General features: G+C 47.1%; 1 protein-coding gene across 3 annotated transcripts in view; it reads left to right on the top strand.

Annotated features, from left to right (window-relative positions):
* Nucleotides 1-205: 205 nt before the first annotated feature.
* Nucleotides 206-16,245, top strand: part of UBR4 (ubiquitin protein ligase E3 component n-recognin 4) — a gene marked incomplete at its 5' end in the record, with an annotated part of 82,483 nt that continues 66,443 nt past the window's right edge. For all 3 annotated transcript variants that reach the window (XM_083876649.1, XM_083876648.1, XM_083876647.1), the window contains 23 exons: nucleotides 206-336; nucleotides 3,866-3,963; nucleotides 4,814-4,917; nucleotides 5,568-5,697; nucleotides 5,799-5,938; nucleotides 6,278-6,380; nucleotides 6,916-7,057; nucleotides 7,165-7,289; nucleotides 7,936-8,060; nucleotides 8,291-8,350; nucleotides 8,479-8,669; nucleotides 8,905-9,004; nucleotides 9,122-9,259; nucleotides 9,857-9,974; nucleotides 10,391-10,578; nucleotides 11,176-11,335; nucleotides 11,463-11,548; nucleotides 12,530-12,699; nucleotides 13,327-13,609; nucleotides 14,205-14,337; nucleotides 14,764-14,843; nucleotides 15,330-15,458; nucleotides 15,909-16,091. In XM_083876649.1, coding sequence (XP_083732775.1) covers nucleotides 206-336; nucleotides 3,866-3,963; nucleotides 4,814-4,917; nucleotides 5,568-5,697; nucleotides 5,799-5,938; nucleotides 6,278-6,380; nucleotides 6,916-7,057; nucleotides 7,165-7,289; nucleotides 7,936-8,060; nucleotides 8,291-8,350; nucleotides 8,479-8,669; nucleotides 8,905-9,004; nucleotides 9,122-9,259; nucleotides 9,857-9,974; nucleotides 10,391-10,578; nucleotides 11,176-11,335; nucleotides 11,463-11,548; nucleotides 12,530-12,699; nucleotides 13,327-13,609; nucleotides 14,205-14,337; nucleotides 14,764-14,843; nucleotides 15,330-15,458; nucleotides 15,909-16,091 — 3,117 coding nt within the window. The remainder of the gene's footprint in view (nucleotides 337-3,865; nucleotides 3,964-4,813; nucleotides 4,918-5,567; nucleotides 5,698-5,798; nucleotides 5,939-6,277; nucleotides 6,381-6,915; nucleotides 7,058-7,164; nucleotides 7,290-7,935; nucleotides 8,061-8,290; nucleotides 8,351-8,478; nucleotides 8,670-8,904; nucleotides 9,005-9,121; nucleotides 9,260-9,856; nucleotides 9,975-10,390; nucleotides 10,579-11,175; nucleotides 11,336-11,462; nucleotides 11,549-12,529; nucleotides 12,700-13,326; nucleotides 13,610-14,204; nucleotides 14,338-14,763; nucleotides 14,844-15,329; nucleotides 15,459-15,908; nucleotides 16,092-16,245) is intronic.

Here is a 16,245-nt window from a genome sequence, read left to right as displayed (position 1 = left end):
GGGCGTGGCGCGCTCAGTGCGCATGTACGGTCCTCCGCCCCGCCTTCCCCGCGCCGCGCACGCGCCGCGCGCCAAAGTTGCTGACTCACGCAGTGCGCACGCGCCCCCGCCGCGGGCCAATGGGGCGGCGCGACGTTGCGCGGTCGCCGCCCCGCCGGCAGGGGGCGCTGTGCGCGCCGCGGCCCCCGGCCCAGCGCAGCCCAAGATGGCGGCGGGCGGCGCGGGGGCCGCGGCCGGGCCCGGCTGGGACGTGGCCGTGCGGCCGCTGCTCTCCGCGTCCTACTCGGCCTTCGACATGAAGGAGCTGCCGCAGCTGCTCGCCTCGGTCATCGAGAGGTGAGGGAGCGCGGGCGGGGGCTGCCGCCCCTCGGTTTCGCCCGCTCACGGGGAGCGCTGGGGGTGCCGCTGCGGGAGCGGCTGAGGGGCGGCTGAGGCGGGGCCCGGCTCGGTGCCCGGTGCCGGGCTCGGTGCCCGGCAAGGCAGGCGGAGGGGCTGCGGCTGCCCGGGCAAAGCCCGAGCTCCGTCCCCGGCTCCTCCCGCTGTCCTGGGGCCGCGGCTCCCGGAGGTGCCCTCAGGCCCCATAACGGGCTGAGGGTGCTCGCCCGGCCGCAGCACCTCGGACAGGCCCCGCCGAGAGGCTTCGGGACTGTTCTTGTGGTTTTGCTTTTGTCCAGGCGTGTCACAGTTTGCCCGGTTGGGCCGTGGGAAGTGTTGTCTCACCGGGCTCTGGGGGGACCAGACTTCTCTCTTAAGTCTTTACCACTGTAATGCTTCTCCTATTTTAAGTCGAAATAAAGCAGAACCAAATCAAGTCTGCCTTGTCTTAACCACACAGGTTGGAGTCAGAGCAGAAGAGTACCCACCGCAGTTATTTAATTCAACTTACAGCTTGTTTTATGGTCTAAAACACTAAATGTGAATGCCACAACATCATGCTCAATTTTAGAGATATAACCCTGGCCACAGTAAGTTGTTAGGAAACATAAAATAAACAGTACACTGAGGAAGATGATAAAATAAAGCCTATGGTGTTTTGTTTAATGTAGAATGGCTGAGTGTGCAGTGGAGGCTGCAGATTCAAGAAGTTAATTCGGGGAGTTCTGTGCCTGCACACACAGAGCTGTTGTTCCCCCAGGAGCTGCACGTTTGGATGTTGATGGGTTTGGGCAGTTCTTTGGCCAGTCTTTGTTTTAGGGACCATTCCAGTGTCACTTTTCCCCGAGCAGCTCTGCTGTCCCTGTGCCTGAAGTTCATTAGTGGAGTGTTCCATCAATCTACCCCAGGGACACTCGAGTGGATCCACTTGTGTTCTGGGAGAGGGCTGTTTTCTCCTTTAGAGGGAATGTTGGTGCTGTTTCCTGTGGGAGACAGCAGTTTGTTGCCTTCAAGCAGCACTGCCTGAGGTTGGAGTTGGGTGTCTGATGATTTGGCAGGATTTGGGCTCTTGCAGGATGGTACTTTTGTTTCATGTCATGTGCTGAATGACGAAGGAAAATATTCAACTTGTTCGTGTCTGGAGGGAGCTGTGCTTTTCTGTACTGAACAAGAATCTATCTTTAGATTTCTCACAGAAAATCTTTTATGTGTTCAAGTTATTTTTAGAAGGTAGAAGTTAAGCTCTTGATGGTGCCAGCCAACCCCAAACTGGCTGGATTTCCCCTTAAATAAACTTGGTGTGATGACAGCCAAATCACCAGTATTATTATTTTCAAAATAAATCAATAAACTCCTTTTTTTTAACTACTCTGGTATTTCATTTATAAGTTTAAGCATCATCAGGTTACTGGTATTCCCCTGTTAGCAGGTGTCTTCAAGAATTGACAGAAATTAGACCTTTATTTGACATAAATGATGGAAATGCTGACTGGGACAGGTGCAGATGGAGAGGAACTGTGTGTCTGCGAAGTCCCCCCAGGCTGGTTTTTGGGGAAGGGGTTTCCACAGGGGGAGCTGCACCTGGAGCAGTGCCTGCCCAAGGAGAGGCTGCTCTGTGGCCCCAAGGACAGGCTGTGTTTGGGCTGCTCAGGGCTGGGGAGCAGAGCCCAGGCAGGAGCTGGGATTTGGTGCTGAGTAATGTTGATAAGTGACAGAGGCTTCTCCTCAGCCTGAGCAGTGAGCTGCCCTGGGAAGCAAAACCCCTCTGAGCAATAAACCATAGTACAGAGGCTGAAAAGTCATTATTAAATGTCACTGTATACTCAGAATAACACTCTGGCACATCCCAGATTGAGCTGTTATCTTCTGTCAATGGTTATTTGCAAGGATTGATGATTACTTGACTGCTGCCTTCCACTTTGCATTATCACAGCATCCACAGTGTGTTTTAGTAAAACTCAAACCTCCCATTACCCAATCCCTATCTCATGCTGGATTCTGCACCCCAGTGTTCTTTATACCCTGTGGGCACTGTGTGGTGCACAGCTTGACCTGTGCAGTAATTTAGGAGCTGTCAGCCTCTCCTGTACTCTGTTATTCCCAAATGGTTCTAATTTGTTCTCCTAACAATACTTACATACATCTAGTGCTGCTGGCTTGGAGCTGGGCCTGAGAAGTAGGTGAACAAAATTAATGTCTGAAAACGAGAGAGCACAGGCTGCTTTGCATGTTCAGTCTCTGGGCTGTTCCTCACCAGAGCAGTTCTGGCAGGAGAGGGTGAGGTGAGGCCTGAGGTGTTGGAACTCAGTCATGTGATGCTGTTAAATATCTTCCAGTAAAGCCTCTCTTAATTTTCTATTTCCGCTTTTTAGACAGGTTAAATAAACCTTCAGACCTAGGAAGTTAAACTGCAAAGCTGATGAGTATTTCTTTCTGCTGTTTTTTGTGGAGAAATGGTTCTGTTCCAGAGTTGTTTCTATTTCAGCTGCACCTCATGTTACAGCTGGGAACGATGGCTTAGGGTGGAAAAAGGGAAGGTGACTGGGCTTAAGCTGGGCTTTTTTCAGGTCAGCAGGGAATGGTGAAATCGTGGTTGGAGCTGGGTGCAGCCTGTGCCATGGGCTGCTGCCCTGTGCTCCCCACCTGCCCTCCAGGAATAATCTCAGTCGAGGGGGAGAACCCAGCCTGGCTGGGTTTGGAGAGGCAAAATGAAGCTGAGTCTAATCATCTGTTCTTCCAGCTTGCTTGTTCACAGCACTGCATGAAAATGTGAAAGAAAGTAAATGATAATTTACGAGGCAGATGTGCACATCCCTTAGTCTTGTCACAGGAAAAACGAGAGGTGTGGAGGCAGAGCAGTTTGTGTTCTCCGTGTCTGGCAGGTGAGGTGTGGTGGGAACCTTTAAGGTGTCACCTCTGCCATAAGAGGCTGATCTCTGAGTCCAGTGGGTGTAGCTGAGAAGCCTCAGGGACTCTGCCTTACCTGCCCAAATCCCTCCCCAGCTGGTGGCAGGTGCTGTGCCTGTATCTGCTGTGGTTCTGCAGTTGCCTGGTTTGACCCCTCTGATTTGCAGACTTGCACAAGCTCCAGTTGCCTCAGTGCCACGATGGGAAGGGAATGCCTGTGCTCCAGCCTGGCAGATCCTGCCAGCGTTAGCAGAACACACAGTCCAGGCTCTCTGGGCAGCTGAGTTTAGAACAACTTAAAGGTTAATGAGCCTCTGGCAGGGAGTGCAGCTGGTGGAGCCTGACCTGTTGATGCTGTGAAGGAGAAACACTGGCAGCACAATATTTCCTTACATTTCCTGTGTGGGCAGCGCTGCTGATGCCGTGATCTGGCTGCTGCTGGAGGACTCAGTCCTGGAGACATGAGAGTTGTGTTCCCAGAGCTGTCATCATGCTGTGCCCCTGTCACTGGACACATTGGGCTGTTGGGTGGTGCTGCTGCTGTGCTGGGTCTGGCTGACCTCTGTCCCCTTCTCCTTTGCAGTGAATCTGAGATCCTGCACCATGACAAGCAGTACGAGCCTTTTTATTCCTCCTTCGTTGCACTTTCCACACACTACATCACTACTGTGTGTGGTCTCAGTAAGTGTTCCTTTTCTTCTTTTGCTCCTGTGATTTACTTTTACTGATGCAGTAAAAGCAATTCAGAACTGTTGATTTTTGTGTTTGTTTTTTGCCCTCTTGCCGAATTAGACTTTAGGGCCAGCATTGCTGGCTTTTGTACCATGAAATGTCAGCTCTGATGGAAAGGGAAGCTTGTTGATGGGAGTATTTGGCCATCACCAACTGGACAGTGTTGCCTTTTTGGCTGCTCATTCATTGACCTGATTTAATTTTGGTCAAGTGTTTAAATCAGTGTTCAGGATTTTTAGATTATCCTTCAGCAGCTGTAACACTGCCATCCCTGGAAATGTCCAAGGCTGGGTTGGATGTGGCTTGGAGCAACCTGATCTAGTGGAAGGTGTCCCTGGCCATGGCAGGGGGTGGGCCTGGATGGGATTTAAGGTCCTTTCCAACCCAAACCATTCATGGCTTCTGTAGTTACATTACCGTGTTAGAGTTAATGATCAAAACATTGTGACTCAAAATATTTTCTGTTATTTTGGCTGACAATTTAGCAATTTCAACAAAAATTGGGCTTTGTGAACTCGTTTCATGTTCTTCAGCACTTCTGTCAGCATTAAATAATGTTGCTGGGGAAACTGCTTTATCTGTCTGAATTCCCGTCTGGCAGAAGGAATTATCCTCACTTTGCTGACATTTCTTGGGTTACATTGTAATGAGACTGAGTTTATATTGCATCTGTGTTAGGCAGGAGAGGTGGAGTGTGTACCCACACTGCAGAGCATCCTGCTGTATTGACAGCATTGGGAGCTTATTACACTGGACTGTTTTAAAACTTCCTCTGAGTACAAGGATCTGCTTTTTTCAGTACCCAGAAACCAGTTGCAGTCAGTGGCAGCTGCGTGTAAAGTCCTGATTGAATTCTCTCTGCTGCGGCTTGAGAACCCAGACGAAGCATGTGCTGTTTCACAGGTGAGCACAGGTTGGGACCTCCTGGGCCAGCCTCAGTGTGAGAATCGACTTTGGGCTCTAATTCTGAAATATCTGCTCTAATGTTGAATGCATAAAGCAAAATGAATTAAGCTCTTAAAGTATTTAAGGTGTACACTTTGGTAGACTCTGATTCCTGCCGAATCTTCTCTCTGCATACTCAGAATCAAAGCTTGCTCACAACTCAAAGGTGACCTGAAGCCTTGCTTAATTCAGTTCCAGTTTCCTACACTCTGGTTTGGTTTTGTGCAACAACCTGGATCTCAGCTATCTGTTGAGTTTTTAAAGATATTTGCTTGCCTGCTTGTATTTCTGTCTTGTGGGAAAGCTTAAATATATTTGAAAGAGGGAGGGCTTGTGAGGAGTGTTCCCATAATGTACTGTGTCACAGCAGAGAGAGCTTTTCCAGGTGTTCTCCATAGGCAGCACAGGCAATGTCAGTGACCTGGATTACCTGCAGTCAGGGATGTGTCTGGATCCTCAGGGGAGATCAGAGTGGCTCAGAACTGTTGCAGTGGCCTCACCAGCTGAAGCTGCATTACTCTTAATCCATCTGCTAAGAGTAAACGATATGGAGGAGGGATTGGAATCAAGAGAGTTTAAGCGATACTCGATGTCTGTGTTTTCTGTAGAAACACCTCATCCTGCTGATCAAGGGGCTGTGCACGGGCTGCAGCCGCCTGGACCGGACGGAAATCATCACCTTCACAGCGATGATGAAATCAGCCAAGCTGCCTCAGACTGTCAAAACTCTCTCTGATGGTAGGGAGGGGGCTTCAGATATGTGTGTTTCACTGCAACACTGGAGTTAGGCTCAGAAATTCTGAGGTTTGCTGAAATGGGGTTTGTTGTTTTCCCTGCAGTTGAAGACCAGAAGGAATTGGCCTCCCCAGTGAGCCCAGAGCTGAGACAGAAGGAAGTGCAGATGAACTTTCTCAACCAATTGACATCAGTCTTTAACCCCAGAGTCTCCTCATCACCATCAATCACAACAGAGACACAGGTAAAAAGCCTCTAAAACAGAAACAGTCTGAATTTCGACATTATTAACTCAGTGCAGGGAGAGAGAGAGAGCTCTAAGTGGTACTTCTTGATACAAGTTAAAGAGAACCTTTCTTAACTACATAAATCCTGCTTGTATGGGATAAAAGGCAAACAATCAAATACTGTTTGTGCTCTATTAGCAATACTGGATTTGTTTCCTCATGGAATGCAACGTTCAGTGACATCCATGGCTGTTTGGAGTTGTGCTGCTGATACACTTTGCTTCTGTGTAGAGACTTAGAGAGATAATGTGCTTTTTTAGTGCCTCTGTAATATATTTAGTATGTGCTTGCTTTAGGTGGAAGGAGAGAGCGAAGATCAAGCTGCCACAGATCAAACCTCTGCAACAAAGACCAAGAGCATATTCATTGCTCAGAATGTGGCCAGCCTGCAAGAACTGGGTGAGAATCAGCTTTCTAGCTTGGGGCCAAAAATGTACTGGAAAAATGTCTTTCCAATGTTACATCTCACAGCTCTGAGTGGGAAGAAACCCTCTGACCTAAAGGGTTCCCTGAATTGCCTGGTGATTGCCAAGGGAGGTTGTGACTGGAATGGAGTTTTCATTGCAGAGACGAGCTCAGTGTATTTTTGTTTGGAGGGGTAAATTAGGTGGACAGTAGGAAATACCTTATGGGATGGATTGTTGAGTAGATGTGGATTAGAATCATAGTATTGTTAGGGTTGGAAGAGACCTTTGGGGTCATCAAGTCTCACCAGCTGGACCTGGTGTGCCCCGTAACGTGGACACAGAGCTTTGTGACTCCCATTTACAAGTGTGGGCTACAAACTTCAGCAGCGGGTGTTAGAAAGCAGTCTTTATCCCTTTATTATGCCTCATCTCTGGTGGCGTTTTCTCACCACCAAGAGCAATTAAGTCAATTACCGAGCACCGTTAGGGCTGAGGCAGTGACACAGCCCTGCTGCTGTGGTTGGCAGGTGGCTCCGAGAAGCTGCTGCGCGTGTGCCTGAACCTGCCCTACTTCCTGCGCTACATCAACCGCTTCCAGGACGCCGTGTCCGCCAACTCCTTCTTCATCATGCCGGCCACGGTGGCCGACGCCACGGCCGTGCGCAACGGGTCAGTGCCACCCCTGCCTGGGCCACCTCCCTGTGCCTGGGGAGGTCATGACTGTGCTGACAGGGCAGCGCTCCCGGGCCTCTCCTCACCCTGTGTTCTGCCCACAGGTTCCACTCGCTGGTGATCGATGTCACCATGGCTCTGGACACGCTGTCCCTGCCCGTGCTGGAGCCCCTGACACCCACACGTCTCCAGGACGTGACTGTTCTTGCTCTCAGCTGTCTCTATGCAGGTGAGTGGAGCTTCAGTAGTTATTTTGGAGCTTTTGGCTGTGCTTTATTACCTGCATGCTAAAGGCTCAGCCCACAGGCAGCCTTTATTTCTCATGAATTTGAAGCTCTGCAGTACAACGTGGTGATCGGGTAAATACCGAAGTTGTTACTGATATGTTCTCCTGCTGTTCCTGTCAGTATCTAAGAAAAAGACTGAGTGACTCAACATTTTCTTAACAGCCTGTAATTTCTGCTCTTTCTTTTTATATTCAGAGCATATTATATTTTTACTTTAGGCTTCAGCTTAATTTGTTATAGCCCCAAATCAGCCTTGTTTCCCAGGAGTGGTTTAAGCACACCAAAATCCTGAGTGTTTAATTGGTGTGGGGGAGACTTTCAGGAGATGTGGCCCTCGAGTCTGAAGACTGTCTTAAAAATGATATTGAATTATATGGTAAAACATTACCTCCTTTAACTGCTCCCATGTGTTTCTGTAGGGTAAAACTTCACTCTTTTGAGGGTACTAAAGATTTTTTAATCTTTCACTGTAATACTGAGCATTCCCTGCTCCATCAAGTTGATGGACATGTTGTCTCTATGTGCTAAATAGGAACATTTTGTCCCTCTCTGGCCCTAAGAATGTCCCCTGCACTTGTTTTCCCTGAGGTGTGAGCGTGGCCACCTGCATGGCCATCCTGCACGTGGGTAGCACCCAACAGGTACGAACCGGGTCGACGAGCTCCAAAGAAGAAGATTATGAAAATGATGCTGCTACTATTGTACAGAAATGTGTAAGTAAACGACAGAGTGTTCATCGTTTTCCTCCTCAGCAAGCAAAGAGCACAGAATTTGTATTTGTTTGCAGTGCAATACACAGCTATGATTTTGAGACATGGCTGTTGCTGGTAAAGGAGTTAAAGGGGTGGCAAATTGTAGAGGGTAAAATACAATTGCATCTGGAGTTTTTATTTTTGTTGCTGTCTGGTGGGGTGCCTTACCATGGTTTTGGCTTTATTTGCAGCTTGAAATCTATGAAATGATTGGACAAGCCATCAGCAATTCACGCCGTGCAGGGGGGGAGGTAAGATTTCCATCCCAGAAAGCTTTTTCACCCTTTTAATGCTGGTGTACTTTGGCATTTGGATTGATGGTGTTTTGTCTTTTTGGTGCTTTTCTCTCCCCCCTTCCCCATGACTTTTGGCACGATAGCATTATCAGAATTTCCAGCTGCTCGGGGCTTGGTGCTTGTTGAACAGCCTCTTCCTCATCTTGAACCTCAGCCCCACAGCCTTGGCTGATAAGGGGAAGGAGAAGGATCCCTTGGCTGCTCTTCGTGTCAGAGACATCATTGCTCGCACTAAAGAGGGCGTGGGGTCTCCCAAGCTGGGACCTGGCAAAGGGTATGTGACACCCCTACAGGCAGCATTGTCCAGGGCTCTGACCAGCCCCAGCAAGCAGCTACTGCAGGCTCTTGCTGGTCTTGTGAAAATTTTATCTCTATCTGCAATTCAAGTCCCAAGTCCTAGAAAGGAGAGAATTGTTGTCTCCAGTTTAGCAAAACAGTCACTTTATTTAATATTTATTTATTTATTATTTTCCCCCTGATATGACATTCTGTCCTTTCTGTTTCGGCAGGCATCAAGGGTTTGGGGTGCTATCAGTGGTGCTGGCAAATCATGCCATCAAATTGCTGTCATCTCTTTTCCAAGATCTGCAAGTGGAGGCGTTGCACAAGGTATGCAGGTAGCAGGGACATTGTCCTGAGACATTCTCCCTTCTCCACTGATGCACACTCAGAATTCTTCTACCAATTTCTCTTTCTTTCAGTTCAATTTGAAATTCTCTCTTCCAGGGCTGGGAGAGCGATGGCCCTCCAGCAGTGCTGGATATCATGGCTCAGAGCACGTCTATCCAGAGGATCCAGCGCCTCATAGACTCTGTGCCACTCACTAACCTGCTGCTGACTCTGCTCTCTACTTCCTACAGAAAGGTAGGAGCTGGCACACAGCTGGTGAGCTGGTGCTGAGCCACCCCAGATTGTTATCACTTAACAAACTGGGGCTGTGCTGAGAACATACAATTCTTCTTTCAAAAGTCATCAGCCAGGGCTTTCCCCTTTCCTCTTTCCCCTTTCCTCTTTCCTCTTTCCTCTTTCCTCTTTCCTCTTTCCTCTTTCCTCTTTCCTCTTTCCTCTTTCCTCTTTCCCCTTTCCCCTTTCCTCTTTCCTCTTTCCCCTTTCCCCTTTCCTCTGATGTAAATTTGACAAACTTGTGCTAATGGAAATGCACTTTCTTTGTAAGTTCAGTGGTATTTGTGATTTTAGTGGGAAGATGAAAAGGCTGCATTGGTAACAGATGATTTTATATGAAAACAGTTACTCTGAATGTTGCTTACAAGCTTGGTGTAGATTGTTTATTTTCAACCATCCTGTATAATTTTTAGTACAACTTAAGCGTTGAAAAACTGTTAATAAACTAGTTGAGACAAATTTGCTGGAAGAAAATTAAAAGGTATGAGGAAGTTACTCTTATTTTCAAATTTCTGTATTTCATAATCCCAATGTTTTCTTGGTTCTGCTGTCCTTTAGGCCTGTGTCCTGCAGCGCCAGAGGAAGGGCTCCATGAGCAGTGATGCCAGTGCCTCCACTGACTCCAACACTTACTATGAGGATGACTTCAGCAGCACTGAGGAGGACAGCAGCCAAGGTAATAGAGATTGCAGCAGCTCAGGATTTTACACTGCTTTTCACATTTAATGGAAACCTGGCTACTGTGCTGTTGCCTTCTCAGACTATGACTTGTAACACTGAAAATACAGAGCAGTTTGTAAGGTCTTTGTGGCAGAAGTAGTGCTGACTGCACTCTTGTGTAAACTGAAGCCTGTGTGGCTGGGATTTGACAGTATTTGCTTAAGAGGAGAGTGGAAATTATTTCTTTGTGCAAATTTCTGCTGGATCTCTGTGAAAGGGCTTTGCTTTGTGGTTTGGACAGAAGAAATGAAGATAGCAGACACCTTAATGCTGCTCACTGAAATTCTGCTTCAGGCTTTTCTCGGGCTGGGTAGTTTTGTGAGGTATTTGCTTATAACAGGATGGGTTTGTTGTTCCTGCCCTGTGTGCTAGATGACGACAGTGAACCAATCCTGGGGCAGTGGTTTGAAGAGACAATCTCTCCCAGCAAAGAGAAAGTGGCTCCACCGCCGCCCCCTCCGCCCCCTCCTCTGGAGAGCTCTCCGAGGGTGAAGAGCCCCAACAAGCAGAGTGCTGCGGAGAACGGGAACATCCTGGCCAGCCGCAAGGACCCCGAGCTGGTACGGCCAGAGCTCAGCCCGGGGAGCTGTGGGGGCTTGGGGCAGGCACTGCTGGGCTGTGGCACCCTGCTCCTGCCAGGGACAGCTGTGCTGGCAGCCTCCAGCCTGTGGAAAGGGCAGGGGGTTCTGGTCAGGGGAATCAGGGAGTGTTTGGGCTGTGGAGAAGGATGCCTCTCTCCTCTCTCTCCCCTCTCCCCTCTTTCCCCTCTCTCCCTCCTCAGGATTTATTGCTGCCAGGGAAGCAGAGGCTGGAGATTGTATCTGTTTCGGTTACAGAGGGAGAGGGAAAATGGGGACAGAGCTGCAAGTGACATGACTTGCTGATAGAATGCTTTTAGCTCCAACTCTGTTGGGTAAAGACAAAAATAAACACTGCAGTGGAGAAGCTGGAGGCCTCCAACCTTCTCAGGGAGTTCTGGAATCAGTCCTGGTCCAGACTACAGTGCAAGGAGCTGGATTGCCATGAGTGCATCTTTCCTCCACTGTGGGGTGGGGAGGTTTAAGGGACTCGATTTATATTGCTGGTGGTTTAGTTTTTGTTTAATGTTGTCCTTCTGCCTTTGTTGCTTCTATAGTGTATTTCTCTTTTCTTTTCAGTTTTTGAGCCTAGCTTCAAACATTTTGAACTTTATCACTTCTTCTATGCTGAACTCCAGGAATAACTTCATCCGCAACTACCTGAGCGTGTCCCTGTCAGAGCAGCACATGGCCACGCTGGCGAGCATCATCAAGGAGGTGGACAAGGATGGCCTAAAGGGTGAGAGAGCAAACCTCTCTGCTAGAGCTGTACAGCTCAGAGATGTCTCTTTTTTATAGTTTTGTGTCAAAGTTTTAAATACTGGAGAGCAAAGGTACTTAAGTGGCTTTCGATCCCTGTCTTACAGGCACATCAGATGAGGAGTTTGCTGCTGCTCTGTATCACTTCAACCATTCCTTGGTGACCTCGGATCTTCAGTCCCCTGCCCTGCAGGTGAGCTGGGATTGAATGCATAAATAAAATGAAGACGTGGTGGTGTCTGTTTAATGCCTCTATATGGATTCTCCACACCTTGAACAGTGTGTTGGTTGTTCCATTTGGCCTTGAGTATATTCTGCAAAAAGAGATTGGAATATTTTGACTCCTATGATTTGAATGACCTTTGCAGTCATCCAGCACAAAACATCCTGCACAGTGTAAACTTAACATCTGGAATCCGGACTAATCCACTGGCCTTTGAAGGTGATGAAAGCTGAGAAGGAAATGAGTTTGTGTATTTTGTCTTGGAGAGTTGCCTCTATCCATGAGTTTATCAAGAGACATTCCTACAGATTTGCTCTGCTGTCAGCACTGGTGCCAAAAGGCCTTAGAATTTCTCAGGAGAGAATCACATTAATCCTTTTGCTTTAATGTCTTAACTTTGTAGCCTCTAGGTTTCTTTGCTGGGTCATGGGCTGACCTGACTTAACCCTGTCAGGGAGGTTATGAACCTGCTTCACCCATCACTGAATTCAGCCCCTATACTTTGTAGACTGTTTTCTACTGTATTTTAAACACTATGTTGTATAATTTTAAAAAGCAGTTGGGCTTTTCATCAATCTGCCTTTTTACTACATTTGAAAAGAAGAAAATATTGCTGTGATCATTCAGAGGACTCTTCTTGCAGATTCACAGATACTGAACACAGTAGCCTAGTCTCTCCTGCTCTGATACTGCAGTGAATGAGAAAAGCTCATTAATGCCATTTTTTCCTGCATTGATGTTAGCACTTGGTTGTGTTTAGGTGGCAAAGTAACTGCATTGAGTGTCCCTCAGTTGCTCTGCCCTGTATGTGAGACAGGAGAAGCACTGCTGTGTGAGCAGAGCTGAGAGCCCTGATGTTTATTGTCATCTGTATGCTCAGATCATACTTTTAGTTAATTAAAGCATCAGACAGGACTTGCCTCTTTCCAACAAGCCCCTGTTTTGTTCCAGAACACACTTCTCCAGCAGCTGGGAGTTGCCCCTTTTTCTGAAGGTCCGTGGCCTCTCTACATCCACCCTCAAAGTTTGTCGGTGCTGTCCCGACTCCTCTTGATTTGGCAGCATAAAGCCACTGCTCAGGGAGATCCCGACGTTCCAGAATGCCTTAAAGTCTGGGAAAGGTGAGATCATTTTATATTGAGCTGTAAATCAGTCACCTCTTACCTCTCTCATTTGCTGTCAAGTGGAAATTCTCTGTTCCAAGTGTGTGTGTTCCCTGATCTGGGATCTGTGTGGTGCTGGGAGGAGCAGAGGGTTAGTCTGCTGTGCTGGGGACTCCTTCATCCAGAGCCCAGGAAATGAGACCTGCAGTCAGGAGTTTGGAGGGGGGAGGCTGAATTGCAGCAAGGCTGGCTGAAAAAGGAGAAGGAGAATCTCTTATTTTTCAGCAGGTTTCTGCTAGGTCCTGTTAGGATGGTGCTGAGATTGTTCCTCTCTACCATTACAGGTTTAGGTGGTTAAAGCTAAACAGCCTTTCCCAGGGAACAGGTTTGAATCACCCCTTCTCCATTTGAATGTTCCTGTTTTCCACTAAATATATTTGCCACTGATTTAATTTCTGTAGCTTTTACTGCTCACACAGTCTCATTCCAGTACTGGAATTTATATATTTCAATAATGTAGTGAACATTTGTGAAATTACCGGTATTAGAACAGTAAGCAGAAAAATATTACTTCTAGTTAAAGAGATTTTAAAAAGGGATCTAAGAGGAAAACTAAACTTGACAGACTTCCTCTCCTGTTGCCAGGTTTGTGGGCACCCTGAAGCAAAACGCCTTGCAGGGGACTCTCCCCAGTGACACAGAAGATCTGAATGTTGAGCATCTCCAGCTGCTGCTGCTCATTTTCCACAATTTCTCAGAGAGGGGCCGCAGATCCATCATGATGCTGTGTATCCAGACCATTGTGGAGTTGACAGCAAACATGGAGACCCAGCAGAGTTCTGTACCTCTCATCGTGGCACGGCTGCTGCTGGTGTTTGACTACCTGCTCCACCAGTACTCCAAGGCCCCCGTGTACCTGTTTGAACAGGTAAGATTTTTACATCTGGGTATTGAATTGGTCACCCAACAGGAATCTGTAATGGGCAATCATTTGGTGTGTTCTTTCCATGACCCTTGTGAGTAAATCAGTTTTGATGTTGTTACCAAACTTCAGAGTCCAAGGAATGATTAATTACCGTGGCTGGTTCCAGCAGCAGGTTCAGTTGGGGTGTAAATTCCTGGTGTGACTGGTGTCTTAATAAATCCTAGTAAGGACAAGATTATTGTCCCACCATATCTTTAAAATATTGAGTATTTGGCTGTTTATTTCATGAATGCCTTTTGTACTTTCTTGCTTTAGTGTTTCCCCATTGAGGTTTTTGGCACTATCCTTACTAATGGGATGAGATGATGCTTTCTGCCTGGCTTTTCCAGTTGTGGGAAGCTTGGCCATGGATTTAAACTGCTCAGTCTAGAATAAAAACCATCAGGGAGGCTCCAGGGCTTCCCCCAGAGGAGTGGAATATTGTCTTTTCAATAGGACTGTTTCTATTTTGTGTTTCTCTGTGGGATGGTATTTTCTCCCTATCCCTCAGTGACAAGGATGCCATGGGTGGGTTTTTTGTTTGGTTTTTCCAATTCAGGTACAATATAATTTGCTGACTCCACCCATTGGCTGGGTGAGTGGATCCCAGGACGGCAGCAGACGAACGTCTGTCCCACTTTATCATGGCTTTAAAGAAGTGGAAGAAAACTGGACCAAACATTGTTCATCAGGTAAGAAGGAACATGTAAGGAAATTTTTATTCCAGGATTCGCTTTTATAAATAAATGAGGGCCTTTTCTGTGCCTTGGTTTGGGCAGTTTTTCCTGCTTTTAATGGCTGTAGTTACAATAGGTAAAAATACATCTAATAATTCAAGAATTGTTTTATTAAACAAAAGTCAAGGTTGTTCTCTTCTAGGAGTATGCAGCAAGTAATTTAAAATAAGTATGTGTTTATTTTGCCAGGATTATAGGAGTAGGAAATCTTTTGCTGCCTATTCCACAGGTTAGAGCACCTATAATGTGTCATGGAGCTGGCTTGGAATCTGGTGGTGGTCATACAGTGCAGAAAGTTGTGGGGATGGAGGAGAGAATCTAACACAATGTGTCCTGTTTAAACTGCCACTTTGAAGGTTATTTTTTCTTCTTACATTCCAGACTCTGCTCCACAGCCCAGGTTCTATTGCATCCTGTCTCCAGAAGCTTCTGAGGATGATCTGAACCGTCTGGACAGCACGGTATGGCACTGCTGGTAGAGACTTTCTGGAGAGACATGGGGGGTTGCCAGGTGCCAGGAGAAACAGACAAGAAGGAAAGACTTGATTAAAAAGAGGGATCAGGAATCTTTCACTGAGTGGAGAAAAGAAGAGTGGCCAAATAAGATAACATGGGATTCCTTCTTACCCCTAGTTGGATGTCAGGACAGTCACTGTGCAAAGTCTGTTGTAGTACTTGCAGGAATGCTTGGGATTCAGACAAAGGCACATGGCACTAGAATTGTCTTCTCATCACTTTGCCCCAGGTTCTCTCTGGGTTTTGTTTCCTCACTAAATTTTTTGCCAGCAGGGTTATGGGCTCTCTCTCCTGCCTGCTTCTTATCTCCAGTCCATTGATGCTCAGTCCCAAGAGAACCTCTCCCCGAAGTTTATTTTGCAAGGTTTTGGGCTGTAGGTATTCTGAATGCTTAAAGAGCTTTTCTAAGCAAGATTTGTGATCTCCTGCAGGTTTGTGAGGTCCTTTTCTCCAGGGCTGCGAAATATGACGAGCTCTACACAGCCCTCACCTCGTTACTGGCTGCAGGTTCCCAGTTTGATACACTCAGGAGGAGGGAGAACAAAAATGTCACTGCACTGGTAAGACTGTCTTGCTGCCTCTGTTGAGGAATTACAAGTTTTCAAACTTAGTATTTTCAAGCAAAGTATTTAACTGAAGTGTTTTGGACTGTGCTTGGAGTAACAAGGAACTTAAAAATCTCATAACTAACCATAGTGTTCGTGGTAATTACACATTTCTTGAGATTTTAATTCATAATGTGCTTTAGACTTGCTGTAAGTCCATGGTAATTCCAGGAGGTGTGGCTAGAACACAATTAAACAGCAGAAAATTGTATAATTTTTCTTTTTAGTTTTCTCATTCCTGTGTTGCATGTTTTATTGTTTAATATGACAGAAACTCAGTCCAGAATGTGTTCATCTGATTTGGCACAACTGCAGGAGTGTGGAGTCCCTGAGAAGATATTTCAGTGGCTGTAATGGAAACTGCAGTCTTTCTGTACTCATTTCTCCAACTGTTTCTCTGTTTAGGAAGCCTGTGCCCTTCAGTACTATTTCCTGATCCTGTGGCGGATCCTGGGGATTTTGCCTCCCTCCAAAAGCTACATGCACCATTTGGCCATGAACACCCCTGAGATGAGTGACTGTGACCTCCTGCACACTCTGCGCTGGTCCTCCCGCCTGCAGATCCCATCCTATGTCATGTGGATCAAGGTACAGCCTCAGCTCCCTGTCACCATGGGATGGTGACAGTGACAGTGTCAGCCTTCCCTCTGACTGCACCTGGGATTTGTTTTGGGGGAACTTGTGCCTGTCTCTTCTAAAATGGTTAATTCCAGAGCACTGTTCAAGTGTGATGGGTCTGGGT

Source organism: Zosterops lateralis (genome assembly GCF_965231275.1).
Source record: "Zosterops lateralis genome assembly, chromosome: 22".
Classification (NCBI taxonomy): Eukaryota; Metazoa; Chordata; class Aves; order Passeriformes; family Zosteropidae; genus Zosterops; species Zosterops lateralis.
The sequence above is the reverse complement of the archived record's forward strand: the minus strand, read 5'-3'. Positions and strand labels throughout refer to the sequence as shown.